The sequence below is a fragment of the Nicotiana tabacum genome, chromosome 7, assembly GCF_000715075.1.
Source record: "Nicotiana tabacum cultivar K326 chromosome 7, ASM71507v2, whole genome shotgun sequence".
NCBI lineage: Eukaryota > Viridiplantae > Streptophyta > Magnoliopsida > Solanales > Solanaceae > Nicotiana > Nicotiana tabacum.
Window position 1 is genome coordinate 62,409,309 of NC_134086.1, and position 18,104 is coordinate 62,427,412.

The following is an 18,104-nucleotide window of genomic DNA, read 5'->3' on the forward strand; positions in this document are numbered from 1 at the left end:
CTGTTTATGGATCGGGATTTCACGCCGCAACATGAGGAATAAGGGAGAATTGATATTAATATGGTAGGATCGGATTGCACACCGCAACATGTGGAATAAGGGAGGCTTGGTATGGTGAAATAAGGAATGATTATGATATTGACTCTGATTATATGGTGGGATCTGGTTGCGCGTCGCAACGTATTTTACTTGTTATTATTGATATTGATATGGTGAAATAAGGGAGGCTTGTGTTTGTAAGGTGGGATCGGGTTGCGCACCGCAACAAGTTGTGTGTTTTGTATCCCTTGTTCTATTGTGTTGGCTTCGGTGCTTTCATACGAAATTCTGAGGATTGGTGTTTCTTGTTTTTACTGATTTCGAGGATTGTGTATATTTTCATCAGTTAACTGCTTTACTTTTCCTGCATCTCTTTCCCGTTATTATTATACTGCGAATAGGTTATTGTAAGTGACCCCGCACCTTAGCGTTAGGCTCGACACTTACAGAGTACATCGATTGTACTCATACTACAGTCTACACTTCTTGTGCAAACTTTGGAGTCGGTCCCAACTGCGGCCAATAGATTGCTCGAATCGGATATTTGACGGAGATTTAAGGTACAATTGCTCGGCGTTCGCAGCCCTGAAGTCCCCTTCTACTTTTATCCTGCCGGTTCGTGACAACAAAACACATAAAGTTAGGGTTGTTCTTTCCTCTATACATACAAAGTACTATAAAGTACAACAACAACAACAATAACAACCACTACAAAAAAATTCTCAATTACCAACAAAAAAAATTGTTGGTAAACTGATCAAATTGGTTGGCAATTTGAGTTACTAACAGATTACCAACGGATATTGATCCGTTGCTAAAAGGCTCGATGGTAAATCTTACCAACCAGTTTGAATTTGTTGGTAAAATTACAAACTAAAAATCAGTTAGTAAACACCAAATAAATTTGTTGGTAATTTTTGAATCTTGAGTCCAAGATTTTTGTTGGTAACATTTACTAACCAAAATTCGGTTGGAAGTTCGTTAGTAACTTTACTAACAGATAGAAAATGAATTAGTAAATTGGTTTTTCATTATTTAAATTGTGTTTGTAAATGGTTGGTAAATATAGTAACAAGAAAAATTTCGTTTGTATTCCGTTAGCAACTATACTAATGGATACCAACTTGGTTGGTAAATCCGATAGTATATTTTTAAAAGTACATTGGCAATCGGTTGGTAATTTTATCTATGGAAAAGTTCTGTTTAAGAAATTGTTGGTAATTTACAAGTAAATTTCAAATTCGTTAGCAAATATGGTTATTTATTTTTAAAATTTACGTTAGTAATTCGTCATAAAATTTACTAACAAATTGTAAATGTGTTACCAACTATTACAAATATTAAACAAAACAAAAAACATACTAGAACTTTATAAATAATAATAATATCTATCATGAAGTTGAAAGCAGAATCCAAGACGTGTCTAACATAAAAGAAGCTAAAATAAATCTAAATCGTGTCATTTGACGACGAATCATGTCTACGAGAAGGCGGTGTAGGTAAGCCACCTATGAGGACCGACAGACGATTTTGGAGTAGTTGATCAACTTGATCACGCACCTTTTGTTGCATTTCGTGTCTCATTTCTTCACACAGTTCTTCTCGCATTTCTTCTCTCATTTCTTGTCTAATCTCTTCTCTCATCTCATGCTTCATCTTTTCCTTAATTTCTTGCAAACAATGTCTGACACATTCATTCACCCGAACATTAAAGTCTATATCTTGAAGTGGAGATATCGAACTGGAGGATGCACCAACATGCCCATATAAAGGAGCTTGAGAACCAAGACCATAAATGCGTGTCTTCTTAACACCGACTTCCTCCAAATAAATTTGTGAGTAATCAACTTCATGAGGCTCACTGGACCCATCTTCAGGCTGAGACGCAGACGCAATTTTAGACATTATGGCATCCTGAACAAAAAAAAATGATATAAACTCTATAATAATAACTTTTGAAAGAGAAAACATCAAGAACAGAGTCATAAAGGCAACAAAACTAAAAACTCAAATGTCAATAACAGCACCTTAAAGACAATTGTTTGATGTACACAATAATTTTTTCCTACAAATTGCATTACTTGTTCGTCATCAATTTGGTATACTTTCAGATAAAGAAGTAATAATTTTCAACAGTAACATGTTATACAGCTTATATGTGCAGATTTTTAAATCATCTAGGAGTTTCCTAGAGAAGGATGGCTAAAATTGAATACTGATGGTGCTACGAGAGGGAACCCAGGCAAGAGTTCAATTGGTTACTGTATACAAGATGCATTAGAGGATATTATTTATGTACATGGGCAGGAGATTCATGAAACTACAAACACAGAAGCATAGGCAGTAGTTATCCTTCATGCACTAAGGTATTGTAAAGCTTAGTTGCTATCTCCTATTTGGGTGCAAACAGATTCTATGCTATTGAAAAATGTCATTGAAGGAACGTGGAGTACTCCATGGGGAATTATAGAGCATGTGGAGGAAATAAGGAAGCTGTTATAGGAGTGTAACACTGTCATAACGCATATGTATCGCGAAGACAACAAACTGGCTGATTGTTGCGGAAGCCAAATGTATATAGTGTGAATAAGTCACAACTACTATACCAAAAATTATTACAACCACCAAATAATAAATAAATAAGAGAATAAAGCAACAATAAAGAGAACACCAGAATTTACGAGGTTCGGCTAATTTTTCCTACTCCTCGGACACAACCAATATTTTATTCCACTCCAAAAATACAAGTGAAATAATACTAAAGAGAGAAGATACAAATGCCTTAAACAGATGAGAAGGCAAATGAGAGGTGTGTTTAAATCCTAAACATTAAGTCTTCTTTTATAGGGGGAAAATCCCCCCAACTTTTGTTTTCCCACCGATGTGGGACAAACATTTTGTCAAATTCAACAAATCTCCACCTTGGCAAAATTCCACATCTTCAATTTTCTCTCAATAACAAATTTGGTTGTGTCTTCATCTTCAATCTTCAGTGTTCAACAATGTTGATCAAATCCAAACAATGTTGAAACTTGATCGCAGTCACCACCTTTGTCAGCATATCAGCAGGATTCTCCGTAGTATGAATTTTCTTCACTGTGACTCCACCTTCTTCTATGATTTCTCGTACAAAATGATACCAAACATCAATGTGCTTCGTCCTTGCATGATAAACTTGGTTCTTCGCTAATTGAATAGCACTTTGACTATCACAAAAAATTGTGATACCTTTTTGTTCAACACCAAGCTCCTTTAGCAATCCTTGAAGCCAAATTGCCTCTTTCACAGCCTCTGTAATAGCCATGTACTCTTCCTCTGTTGTAGACAAAGCAACTGTTGACTGCAAAGTAGACTTCCAACTAACTGGTGCCTTTGCAAAAGTAAACACATAACCAGTAGTTGATCTTCGTTTGTCCAGATCACCCGCAAAATCTGAGTCACAATATCCAACTACAGACTGATTGTCTTCCTGCTCAAAAACTAACCCGACATCTACAGTATTATGAATATACCGTAGAATCCACTTCACAGCTTGTCAATGCTCCTTCCCTGGATTGTGCATATATCTGCTAATAACTCCAACAACTTGTGAAATGTCAGGCCTTGTGCAAACCATTGCATACATCAAGCTACCAACAGCATTTGCGTATGGTACCTTTAACATATACTCTCGTTCAACTTCATCCATTGGCGACATAGTAGTACTTAGCTTAAAATGGGAAGCAAGTGGAGTACTAACTGGCTTAGTCTTGTCTTCTATGCCAAAACGTTGAAGTACCCTCTTCAAATATTCCTTTTGAGATAAACAGAGTTTCTTTGAACGTCTATCTCTAATTATCTCCATGCCAAGAATTTTCTTTGCCTCACCCAAATCCTTCATCTCGAACTCCTTCTTCAGTTGAATCTTCAACTTATCAATTTCTTCCAAATTCTTGGAAGCTATCAACATATCATCAACATATAGGAGAAGATATACAAAGGAACCATATTTAAGCTTGTGCAAATACACACAATGATCGTATTTGCTTCTCTTGTACCCTTGCCGCAACATAAACTCGTCAAATCGCTTGTACCATTGTCTAGAAGATTGTTTCAATCCGTACAACGATTTTTCAAGTTTGCACACCATATTTTCTTTTCCAGCAACTTTGAATCCTTCTGGCTGAGTCATGTAGATTTCCTCCTCCAAGTTTCCATGTAAAAACGCAGTTTTTACATCCATCTGAACTAGTTCCAAATCCAATTGTGCTACCAAAGCCAACATAATTCTAATGGAGGAATGTTTTACAACTGGAGAAAACACTTCATTGTAATCAATTCCCTCCTTTTGAGCATATCCTTTGGCCACCAATCTTGCTTTGTAGCGAACATCTACTTGGTTAGGAAATCCTTCGTTCTTTGCAAATACCCATTTGCACCCAATTGCTTTCTTTCCCTTCGGGAGATTGGCCAATCTCCATGTATGATTCTGATGAAGGGACTGTATTTCATCATTCATGACAATCCTCCACTTATCTTCTTCTGAACTTTGGGCAACGTCTTTATAAGTAGTAGGAACATCATCAGCTACAATTGAGGTTGCACAAGCAATCGTCTCTATGAGACGAACAGGTTTCGTTATTGTTCTTTTTGTCCTGCTGGTTGCTATTGATTCAAGTTGTTGTTGAGGTTCCTGAGTTGGAATCTCCTCTACTGGCTCTCCTTCTAGAGGATAATCTTCGTTTGTTTCCTCCTCTGCTTCTTGTGTAGGAAAAATAAATTTTCCCTCAAACTCCACCTGCTTAGAAGCACCTTCATTTTGTTTGGTATCTTCTGTTACCTTATTTACCATAGCAGATTCATCAAAGGTAACATCCCTGCTGAATATTACTTTCTTTGTCATAGGACACCATAAGCGATATCCTTTGACTCCAGAAGTAATTCCCATAAAAATAGCCTTCTTTGCCCTTGGATCCAATTTTGACTCCGTCACATGATAATATGCAGTTGAGCCAAACACGTGCAAAGAGTTATAATCTATAGCAGGTTTTCCATACCATTTTTCAAATGGTGTCTTGCCATTAATAGCAGCAGATGGTAAGCGATTAATGAGGTGGCATGCATATGTAATTGCCTCAGCCCAAAATTCTTTGCCCAAGCCAGCATTGGACAACATACACCGTACCTTCTCCAGCAAGGTCCGGTTCATACGTTCTGCCACTCCATTTTGTTGTGGTGTATGTCTAACAGTGAAGTGTCGGATGATGCCATCATTTTCACATACCTTATTGAAATGATCATTTTTGTATTCACCTCCATTGTCTGTGCGAATACACTTGATCCTCCTGCCTGTCTGATTCTCCACCATCGTCTTCCATTTGAGAAAAATTCTCAACACTTCATCTTTGCTCTTCATTGTATACACCCATACTCTTCGGAAAAAATCATCAACAAAGGTTACAAAATAGTGCTTCCAACCCAATGAAGGTGTTTTGGAAGGACCCCAAACATCAGAGTGTACATAATCCAAAATGCCTTTAGTATTATGGATCGCTGTACCAAATTTAACCCTTGTCTGTTTCCCTTTGACACAATGCTCACAAAACTCCAAGTTGCAAGCCTTTACTCCTTTTAACAATCCTTGATCTGATAGAGTTTTCAAGGATTTTCCTCCAGCATGTCCCAAGCGCATGTGCCATAGCTTGGTTGCTTCTGCCTCTTTGTCGTCACTGGATGTCACTGTCGCTGTCCCAATAACTGTACTGCCACGATAGCGGTACATATTATTATTCTTCCGATTAGCCTTCATTACCACTAGTGCACCGGAGCATACTCTCATCACTCCATTTTCTGCAATGATTTTGAACCCTTTTGATTCTAGGGCTCCTACAGAGATGAGATTCTTCTTCAAATCCGGTACATATCGAACATCTGTTAATGTTCTGATCATTCCATCATGGTTCCTTAATCGTATTGAACCAATTCCATATGAGGTAAGAGGGCTGTTATCCGCTGTGTGGATGACTCCATATTCTCCTTCTTGAAATTCCACAAACCAGTCCCTGTTGGGACACATATGATGGCTACAAGCCGAGTCCATCAACCATATGTATGATGATGTTGATGACTCTGTTGTAACTAATGAGAAGTCTGAATCATCACAATCAGCTACATTTGAATCCATAATGGCCTTTCCATTATTATATTTGGCCTTATTCTTCAACTTCGGACAGTCTTTCTTCCAGTGCCCTTTTTCTCGACAAAAGGCACATTCATCTTTGCTGGGTCTGGATTTTTACTTGGATCTTCCCTTCTTTGTCCTCGTTTGATTTTGAGGACGACCCCTCACAAATAGTGCTTCTCCTTCTCCGCCCTTCTGTTTTTCTCGCTTTCTTTGTTCATAGTTGTACAAAGCCGAACAAACTTCTCTGAGAGAAACTTCGTCATTTCCATGGAGTAGAGTAGTTTCAAGGTGCTCGTACTCATCAGGAAGTGACGCCAACAACATCAAGGCCAAGTCACCATCATCATAAGTTGTATCCATATTTTGCAAATCTGTGACCAACTTATTGAAACTGGTGATATGTTCATTCATCGTGGTACCAGGAACATAGGTGAAGTGAAACAGTCTCTTCTTCATGTACAATTTATTTTGACTGTTTTTCTTCAAAAATTTATCCTCCAGTGCTTTCCATAATCTACTTGCAGAAGTTTCCTTTGTGTATGAATATTTCTGCTCTCTAGCAAGGTATGATCGAATGGTACCGCAAGCAACACGATTGATAATTCTCCAATCTTCTTCTCCAATAGCATCTGGTCTCTTTTCTTCAATAGCAAGATCTAGCCCTTGTTGAAAAAGGACATCTAGAACCTCGCCTTGCCACATCCCAAAATGTCCGGACCCGTCAAATATTTCTACCGCAAATTTCGCATTTGACACAATTCTTGTCATAAGCGAAGATGCCAATGATGACGTATTGTTGACACTTGATGTAGATTCTTCTTGTTTATTATCTCCCATCTTTGACACAAATATTATTTAATAGCTGACGACACAAATCAAGATTATTTCCTTTCTGGTGTGGAAGATCAGACTAAGCTGCAACCACAGAGCATACTAAGACAGAATCTTGACACAGTTACCAAGATAAATCTTTTCTGATGTGGAAGATCAGACTATGCTGCAACCACAGAGCATACTAAGACAGTACCTTGGCTCTGATACCAATTGTTGCGGAAGCCAAATGTATATAGTGTGAATAAGTCACAACTACTATACCAAAAATTATGACAACCACCAAATAATAAATAAATAAGACAATAAAGCAACAATAAAGAGAACACCAGAATTTACGAGGTTCGGTTAATTTTGCCTACTCCTCGGACACAACCAATATTTTATTCCACTCCAAAAATACAAGTGAAATAATACTAAAGAGAGAAGATACAAGTGCCTTAAACAGATGAGAAGGCAAACGAGAGGTGTGTTTAAATCCTAAACATTAAGCCTTCTTTTATAGGGGGAAAATCCCCCCAACTTTTGTTTTCCCACCGATGTGGGACAAACATTTTGTCAAATTCAACACTGATAACTTAGCTAATAATGCTCTTGATGTAGGTCCTATGGAGTGTGATTCTTTTGCACAACTGGACAATACAGGAAAAGGATTGTGAATAACGATAAACTTCAATGCTCATACTTAAGGATAAGAGTTGCAAGAGATTGAAAGGGGAGGAGAAGGTGAACACAATGGAGCGGGGAGATAACCATACATACCTGCCTTGTTCAAATCCTTAGGAAGGAGAACATGGTGGGTCTTGTTTATATTAACATTATGTTCTTTTTTGTAGGGAAAGATATTATATCCATGCCTTACCATTTGATACAATTTCATTGGGTAGTATTAGCACTTGATACTCACTCCCATGAACGAGTATTGGATAGTAGGCATAAGCATGGAACTATGAGTAAATAAAAAATACTTAGGGCTATTTGTGCCCTCAATCTCAGAGGGCATATGCTTAGAATACACAATCATGTCCAAGCCACTATGTTTCTGCCATTTTTCCATAAAGAAAATAGGGACTCACATTTACTGCATCTTAGAGGAAAGCCACTGCCCAGTTCTTTGGCCACGCTCCTGACTGACTTTAGAAGCTACATTTGGAGGGCTCTCAGAAGGGCATATGCACAATATTAGTCTTGCATGTTCTCGGTGAGCTCTGGAGCCTCCTGTATGGCGTGAGGGACCAGACCCTTCACCACCTTTTTCACTTAGTCAATTCCTTGAGCATTGCACAGACTTGACTTTAAAAGCCTCAGTCTCCCAGTGAGGCTTCCAGCTCTCCCAAATAGATTCTGGAATATGTTTGCGCTTCTTCTCACAAGCTCTTGCTTCAGATAATATACCCTTGTATCGTTCTGCACATTTGCTCATAGACTTATCCTTTATGAAACCTTCAATTGCAGTGTCCTATTGAAATCGTTTCTGTTTGAGAAGATCAAATGAAAAATAACACAAGATATTGATAACAACAACTTACCCAGTATAGTAGATCATCGGCTCAAGAAAGATAAAGGAAACTCCAAATATTATCGATCTTATTTGAAAAAAAAAAGAATAGCTTCAAATATCTAAAAGGAATGAGAAGGATCTTCTAGCCTAGTTAAAGAAAAAGAATTACTGATTTAGAAATCAAGTTAAAAACAAAGATCACCAACCAAATACTAAGAAAGAACTGTGATCCCTCAAGATAGCAAAAACCTTTGGGAGACATAATTATTATCAATATATGGAACCAAAAGTTTATGCTTATTTCATCTTTACTATTGTGGTCATTATAAATTTCCCCTAGTTCTTCTCGGACATTGGTGCCGCAAGACATAGCAGTCCTAGAATTGCTCTGTCAAGGTACTTGATAAATGACGATGCTTGGACCAGAACCTATACAATTCAACATATGTATATTCCGGAAGTTGAAGGAAATATGAGATCTTAAAATAATTCATGCAGTAGTTACTTCATGACATTTGTACATTTGGCAGCAAGGGAAACTAAGTAGTATAATATTAAGGTATTAAGTTTCCTATTTTTCATCCTTTTATCTTGTATTACTGATGTGTAGATATTTATAGCAGCATAAAAGCACTAAAACTAAGAAGTCTTGGACGTTATAAAAACTGTTATATATAAGGATTATGATTATTTTTCCCTAATTATACAACAAAAATAAAATATTGCAATGAGAGGAATTCAAGTATCGTGAAATTCTGATAAATGTATCACATATGTACTCAGCAGAAGGATATTCTGAAGAAAAAAGAACCAATATGACAAACTATAAGGACTTAATCATGATTACAAGGTTTCTCAAAGATGTAAGAGATGGATAACAGTCTACTTCCGATAGAATTAATAGCAGTAGATGAAATAATTAAGAGTTCATTCACGATATCATGATTTCTCCCACATTTTAGGTCGGATTACTGAAATTATCTGTCTAGAAACTAACAATGCAAAGAACTGCATTCTCCCTAGCCAACTAAAGCATACTTCTAATGCATTTATTTATTAGTTCATCATAATTATCTGATATCTCCTGTACATCTCAACATTAAAGACTACTAACTAGATTTTGTTTGGCTACCCACCCTAGTATTAATCAAATCAGAGATGTCAGAAGCCCCAAACCAGTGTTTTCTGGAATGCGCACAGAACAGATAAAACACAATATCGATACAATAGAAATTTAAAATGTATAAATTCCATTATTAAAATGATAATTAGTACTATAACTTTACCTTAAACTCTTCCCAATAGAAATCTTTTGTCTCTGGTGTAACAGACTTCCAATTATGTCCCTCATGATCCAGTTTCTCCTTCAAGATTTTTGTGACAGACCGAGCGATTTGATTGCTCGGGTCCAAACTTGAGTAAATAAGAAATGAATTATTTTATTACTCTATTTCATTTAAATATTTCATATTCTTTCAAGAAGCATTTGAGAAATAACGTGAATTACTTATGCGATGCTTAATAATGATCAAAAGGGACATTCTTCTGCCCATCTTCTTATGAACCAATTTATATTTTTTTGTGTGAAGTGTAAGTAATATCTTTATTTTATACAAGTACTGCAGTAAATGAGTTGTTACCTCCTAACTAGAGTTAATATGTAGGAATTAAGATTTTGGTATGCAACGAAGACCACATTAATGCTCTCATATTGGCAAATCATATACATTATTCCAAAACTTTTCCTAATAAGACCAAGTCTTACTTCATATAAAATGAAATAGAAAAGTTTTCATCAAATAGTAATAAAAATAAATTATATACTATGTTTCATTCATTCAGACTCTATAGTTGAAGAGATTGAAGCACTTTGACTCTATTCACTGTCATTTTCATCATATGGCGCTTCATCCTCATTATCCTCATCCTCATCTTCATCCGACCCAAATTCAACATGAAGTTCTACCTCATCATAAATCATTATCTTCGTCTCTTATGTTTATGAATTCACCATTTGGATCATTTAGGAGAACAGTTTCATTGTCAGGTACCACACCAAATGTTAAACCATCTTCTTCGGATTGGAATGGCTCAACACCATCTGTCGGAGTTGACTGTGAAGATGATGGAGGCATGTCCACAATACCCCATGCTTTTATTTTGCACACAGCCCACCAGTCACTCTTATCACGTCGTAAGCTAGGATAAGTTGTATAATACACTTGAGCCGTTTGCATTGCCAAAACAAATGGTTCATACTTCTTTAATTTCTTTTCATGGTTGATATCCACAAGTTTATATTGTGGGTGAATCTTCATTTTTTTTTCCTGCCTTTGGTGTGGGATCAAACCACTCGCACTTGAATAAAACAGTTCTCTTTATATACTCACTACCCTTGTACTCCAATTCAAGGATATCAGTTAGCACACCATAGTAGTCACTATCATCTGCACTATAACTAGTTCCTTTTATGCATGCACCGCTGTTATTAGATGCTCTAGAAGAACTGCGGCTTTTAGTGTGAAATTTAAAGCCGTTGACAATATAACCGGTCTATGGTTGCGTTGTTCGACACAGACCTTCTGCAAGGGCCTTGATGAACTGATTATCTATGTGGACTCGTGCCTTAAAAGAAAAATAATTAGAGTTTCTCATAAGTGAGGTAAGTATAAGTGGAAGGATATCGTATAAGTACTCACATATCTTTTAAACCATGATGCAAAATCTTCATCAAGTTTCCTATCCACTTCCTTCTCCGTAATTTGTGGGAAATTTTGACGAAGGGAGTCAATAAAAATCCTTTGAATCACATCTAAGAAAATTATATATTAAGTGTTTTGATGATTTTTCTAATCTATAAATGAAAACAAAAGCTTGAAGTCTTACTCAATATATGGGTGTACCTCTGGGCAATTTAATAAAACATAAATATGAGCTGCATCAAGTTCTTCTTCAGTCATATATCTTGGTTTTGCATCTCCCAAATGCCTTACCTGGATAGGTAAATATAGAAAGATTACCATCGTGTTCATCCTTTTCCCTTGTACCACCATCATCATTCCGTGGAACTTTCCTATGCCTTGTGTAAGCATGAGGTTCGAAGTAGTGTGAACAAAAAGATGAAGCTTCCTCAACTAAATACGCATTGCATATGAATCCTTCAACTTGTGCCTTATTTCGAACATTATTTTTCAATTTCCGAAGGTTTCTGGAAATAACATATAAGCTCAAATTGTGATTCATTCATGATGATGAAAATGAAGTGCTTGACTTAATATCAATGAAATTTTACCTCTCAAATGGGTACATCCATCGATATTGCACCGGACCTGCTATCCTTGCTTCGTAAGCAAGATGTACGGGGAGATGTTCCATTTAATCAAAGAAGCTGGAAGGGAATATACGCTCCAATTTATAAAGTATTTCAGGTATTTCTTGTTCAAGTCTGACCATATCCTCTTCCCAAATTGCTGTAGAAGTGAGATCCCTAAAGAAAAGGCTCATCTCAGCAAGTGGTTCCCAAACTTTTGGTGGTAATAGCTCACGAAACGCAATAGGGACCAATCTTTGCATTAATACATGACAATCGTGGCTTTTCATACCAAACAATTTATGTTTTTTCATGTCCACACTCCTTCCCATATTTGAGACATATCCATCTGAAAATTTCAAATTCTCCACCCATTCACACAACACTTTTTTTGACTTCTTGTCTAGTGTGTAACAAGCTTTCGGATATTCGTCACCAACAGCATGTAATTCAAGCCGTCGACAGAACTCTTTCAAGTCTTCTCTAGATTTGGGATTATCTTTTGTTTTACTATCTACATCTAGCACTGTGTTGAACACATTCTCGAAAAAGTTTTCTCGATGTTCATAACATCTAGATTGTGCCGAATGAGATTTGTACTCCAATACGGTAAATCCCAAAATATGCTTCTTTTCTTCCAACCAGAAAACTTGCTAATTTTGCCATTAACAATATCAGCCCCAAGCTCTGTTACCTTTTTTTAACCCCAATTCATTTATCTCCTTCAATATATCATCACCTGACTGTATCGGGGGAGGATGCGTTGTGACTACTTTATTCTTTCTAAATGAATTTCTATTAGTTATGTATGGATGATCCAGTGGAAGGAACATACGATGATTGTCAAACCAGGATTGTTTGCCACCTTTTGTCAAAGTAAAAGCATCTGTATTCTCCCTACAATATGGACATGCTAGCCTACCCGCAGTACCCCATCCAGACAACATCGAATATGCAGGAAAATCACTAATTGTCTACATCAAAACAGCTCGCATGTTAAAATTTTGCTTCTTAGAGATATCATATGTGTCCTCACCTATACTCCACAGATTTTTTAGTTCTGCAATCAAAGGTTGCAAGAAAACATCAAGTTTTTGCTTAGGGTTCTTCGGCCCATGAACTATAACTGACAAAAACAAATAGGACTCTTTCATACACATCCAAGGTGGCAAGTTGTATGGTGTCACAACTATTGGCCAAGATGAATATTGTTGACCTGCTTGTCCAAATGGTTGAAAACCATGTGTGCATAGCACCAATCTGACATTATGACTTTCAGCTTCAAAAGATGGATGCATCTTATCAAAGTGTTTCCATGCGGGTGCATCTGAACAATGACATATCACACCTTCCTCAACTTCATGCTCGGTATGCCATCGCATATGTGCATCAGTCATGTTGGAAGCATATACGCGTTGCAACCGTGGAGTGAGGGAAAAGTAGTACATCTGTTTGAATGGTACAAGATTTCTCTTTGAATTAGATATTTGCCTAGTAGGCTTGTACCTGGGATGACGACAAAACTTGTAATGACTAAGTTCACTGTCTTCTCCCCAATAAATCATACAGGCATTGATACAACTGTGAATTTTTTCTACTGGCATGTTCATTCCCTGCATTAACTTCTTAGCTTCATAGAAATTTTTTGGCATTAGTTTATCAGGAGGAATCATCTCATTCACATATTGACAAATGTCATCAGAACATCTATCAGATAGATGGTGTTCAAACTTGATATGCAATAAACGTGTAACAGCTGACAATTGAGAATGTGTTTCACAGCCAGGCCACACCTCTTGATTTGTAGAATCAATCATATCATAAAATTTCTGCGCATCAGGATTTGGTAATTCATCCATATCATTCGGATTGAATGAAGGGCCAGCGGCGTCAAGGACCATTCTATGGTATGAAGTAGGTGATCTAGGCTAATCAATTGCACCCACATTTACTGATGTAGTAATCATAGTCTGATCCCAATTTTGCATCTCTTCATGTTGAACTATATTTCTAGTAACCTTATTTTCTCCATGCAAGTACCATATATAATATCCAGGTACAAAGCCGTCGCACAATAAATGTTCGTGGACCGTAAGAACATCTTCAAAATTTCTATTCTGACACTTTTTTCGGTTACATGGGCACCTTAGTCTCTCACCATCCCTCCCTTCCCGATGATTCTTTACAAACTCAATAAATTGCTCAACACCAACGAATTCTGGATTACACAAACGTCTCGTTAACCTTTTGTACATCCACTCACGATTTGAAGTCATTTTTTCTGACAAACTTTCTTTCCCTATAATGTAAAAAGATTACAGTAGCATCTATTGATTTCTAAAAATCTTTAGATAGTAAAAAATGAATACTAATAATCAAATTAGGCCTCAAATCCCAATCATAATGAGCACAAGCTTTCAACATATCTACAATATACTGAAAAATTAGATTGATAAAAAATACTTACCACTTAGCCGAATGGATTGTGGAATTGAGAAGCATCCAAACAATAGCTTGTGAGAGACTGGTTTGAGATAATCTTTCAGTTGGGAAAAATAATGGAAAGGATTTAGCATATTGTGATCGTCGGCAGAAGAAGCTGAAAAGGCGCAGGAGTTCTGTGTAATTTAGGAGAGTGGGTAAAGTTTAGGCGGTATACAATGTAATTTAGGAGTGTGGGTGAAATGGTGTGGGCAAAAGGACTTCTTTACTTTTCTTCTTTTTATTATTTAACTAGACCTCATCCTGTTGTGCTTTGAGGTTATGAAAATGTTGCAATTAACTCAAGTAAGTATAACTAAAATATAGATACTACTTTTGACATATTATTTGTATTACAAAATTGCACACAACTTAATAAAGATAGACATTTAACTGCGTACGTCTTAATTATAAGAATTTTAGTATTATATATATATATTATTATAAAAGCATGAATACAATATCGGTTTACAAAAATAACCTTATAATATTAAATATAATAACTCATAATAAAAGGACATAACCGAAATTCTAGATATTAGCCTTATAATCCTATTAGTTGTAGGACATAATACTACATGTTAATATTTAGGACTTTAAAATTAACTAATTTTTGGTTATTAAATATTTCCTTATTGAACTAGGTAAGAATTCATAAATAAAAACATTAAATTTAACCCTGTATTGGAAGAACTTAAAGAGAGAATGGTCTAAATACGTATGGAAAGCTTTGAAAAAATTTGGATTTAAAAAAATCGAAAGATTATAAATTCAAGAGTCCACTTTGACTCAACGTTTTAAAATCTAATAATAGTATATATATTTTACCTTCTTTATTCATATTAGAAATTGAAGAAATGTTTTTTTTACTTTGAACAAAATACAGTTCCTTCATAAAAGTTGTAATTGCATTTTATGTCAATTTTAATTAAAATTAGTTTTAAGATTATTTTATTTTATTTGTTGTTTGATCTTCATGATTTTTTCTATCTTTAATTATTTAAATAGAATCAACATTTAACACTTACAAAAACATTTATTTACTCTTCGTATCATAAATCAAACACGTTGTTTAATATAAAATTTACGTGAATTTTCAACATTGAATAGTTATTGATGGGTACATACACAATGCACATACCGAGATTAATCTATCCTTACTTATTTTTATTTTCATGTATTTTGAAATATAGTAAGTAAATAAAACATTCTTAAAAATTACATCGTGACTCAAAGCTAATGTCATGTCCGAATTATAAGTAACATAATATGTCGGTTTACAAAAATAACCATATAATATTAAGTATAATAACTCATATTAAAAGGACATAACCGAAATTCTAGATATTAGCCTCATAATCCTATCAGTTTTAGGACATAATACTACACGTTAGGAATTCTATTAGTATAACTACTTCCGGGTTGTCTAGTTCATATAAAATTGAACAAGTAAATGTCTTTAGTCATGTAATCCTATTACTTATACTTCTTAAAAATTTTTATTAATTATTTAATTTGAAAACGTATTATAATGTCCTATTACTAATTTAACTTGAGAATGTACTCCAAATCCATTTAGAAAATAGAGAGCCTATATTATTATAAAATCATAAATACAATATTAATATACCAAAGTAGCCCTAAAATATTAAACGAAAGAACTAATAGAGAAAGGATATAACTGCAATAACTTATTTTTTTGGACTACAATACCTTCTACGCTAATTTTTAATATTTAAAATTAATAAATTTTGGTCTACTAAATACTTACTTAAAATATGTAAGAAGGTTTAATAAAATTAATTTCATAAGAATCCTTCGTATTGGCAATACATTATCACTCAATAATGTCCAATACCAAAAAATATAACATTAATATTAAATGGATCGCATAAAGAGTCGAAATTGAGGGGCAAAAAATACTCCCACGGTAATATACTTTAATATTATATTTGAACTATTTTCCGACTCAAATAATATATTTTTTTATCATTTTTTGTGTAATATTAAAATATACCTAATTATTAAACAATAACTAAGAAAATATTTAAGAATATAAATGTGTGAGAAAGAAAAAAAATCATTGGTAGGAGTCAATACCACTAATGATTCTACAGATATAACAATCTAAAAGTGAAATATCATATCAATATTTTAATCTTTGAAAATAAAATTTATGATGGATAAAATTATAATTAATATTAAATATTCAAAACAAGAGATGAACTAATATTAAGATTTGATCAGCATAGAATAAATTATTTTTTATATTAAAACCAAATAATTAAATCTTTTAACTTTATTTAGCAAGAGAATCCAATTCAATTATTTTTTAAATTCATCATATGAGTAAAATTCTTATTCAAGTTGAAAAGAATCTTAGGGTACATAAATTTATTCCATAAAAAGAGCGTTAGAACACAAAGTAAAAATGTTAGTACATTATTAAGAATCAAAATGATATACAAGTGTCTGAAGAAGCACAATCAAAGCTAAATCCTAAAACGAACAAGCTTTCAAGACTATATTATAAAGAGTTGACTTTGCTATAACGGGACTATTCTTTGTAGATACCTCCGGCGGAATCGAAATAATATTTCTATATCATGCATTACTTGCAAATATCATATCAAGAGGCATGAAGCTATTAGCAAAAATAGCACGTGGTGTGCCACCAACTATTTTATTGTGAGACCACCCACTTTAGATTTGATATACCTCTTCAAACAACTTAAATAACCATCACAAATATATCAAAGCAGAGCAATGATGCTAAATTTATAAGGAAAACAAAATTGATAATATGGGATGAAACACTTATGGCTAAGTGTCAAACAATCGAAATAAATGCCCAGAGTTCTAGAAATATATTAGATATTAATGAACCATTTGATCATCATTTAGATGATTATTGTATTATTATACATAAAATTTCTCTAATTAAATAAATTTTACTGTTCCTTCATATAAATAAATATTTAAATTATCATGTGTCATTATTAACGTGCAACGCACGTTGATAGATATGTATGTATGTATGTATGTATATATATATATATATATATATATATATATATATATATATATATATATATATATATATCTTCTTTTCTTTGTCTCTTTGGAAACTTTCCAATTTATATCGCGTTCTCCATTTTTCTTTTTGAGTATTTTCGTAATTTCATTTTTGATTCTTAAGCTATGTAAATACTAACTAATCACATGACTTATACATGTATCGTTGGTTATTAAATTATCATACAAAATAATAAATTTTAATTGCACCAAACTATTTGTATAAAATAATAAAATTATAATTGCACTCATGTTTGAATTACAAAATATAAACTAAGTCCAAAAATAGTTTAGGTAGCTAATTATTTAATGTTCGAATATGCAATGAAATTTGTATACGGTCGAAATCAGGTATGCCCGATTTCTTAGGCTCGATGGATCACCTTAAGTCCAAATTCTGGACGGATCGAGTTCAAGCTCGATGAACTAGGCTCCAGCTCGATGACAGAGTACAAGGCTCGAAGAATTAAGTGTTCGAGGAACGTCGGGGCTCGACTATGACTAGACCTCGAGGTAATGTTGTTATGGATTTATAACAAAATGAGCAAGATTCATGCCACGTCCCCAAAATCATGGCGTAAATTCCGGAATAGATTTGTACGAATCCGTACTAGGCGGTTAGACAATTGTCCCAATAAGATTCTTTACTGTAAATGAAAATGTACCTTATTTAGGGTTCCCTTATTATATAAAGGGGACCCCAA

General features: G+C 34.6%; 1 protein-coding gene across 8 annotated transcripts; it reads right to left on the minus strand.

Annotated features, from left to right (window-relative positions):
• Positions 1 to 1,377: 1,377 nt before the first annotated feature.
• On the minus strand, positions 1,378 to 14,528 carry LOC107827184 (uncharacterized). Of its 8 annotated transcripts, XR_012711657.1 has the most exons (5): positions 14,312 to 14,528; positions 11,827 to 14,143; positions 11,438 to 11,742; positions 11,234 to 11,346; positions 9,957 to 11,159 (listed from the first exon to the last, which is right to left on the minus strand). XR_012711657.1 is itself a non-coding variant. In XM_016654277.2 (3 exons), exons 1-3 carry the CDS (start codon positions 14,344 to 14,346, stop codon positions 1,489 to 1,491), a joined length of 627 nt encoding a protein of 208 aa, XP_016509763.1. In that variant the 5' UTR covers positions 14,347 to 14,528; the 3' UTR covers positions 1,378 to 1,488. The 8 variants fall into 8 exon arrangements, 1 of the variants encoding a protein (XP_016509763.1); XR_012711659.1 differs by lacking the exons at positions 9,957 to 11,159; positions 11,234 to 11,346; positions 11,438 to 11,742; positions 11,827 to 14,143 and adding exons at positions 1,378 to 1,953; positions 8,110 to 8,440; positions 9,821 to 9,947; XR_012711658.1 differs by lacking the exons at positions 9,957 to 11,159; positions 11,234 to 11,346; positions 11,438 to 11,742; positions 11,827 to 14,143 and adding exons at positions 1,378 to 1,953; positions 8,110 to 8,492; positions 9,821 to 9,947.
• Positions 14,529 to 18,104: the final 3,576 nt, after the last annotated feature.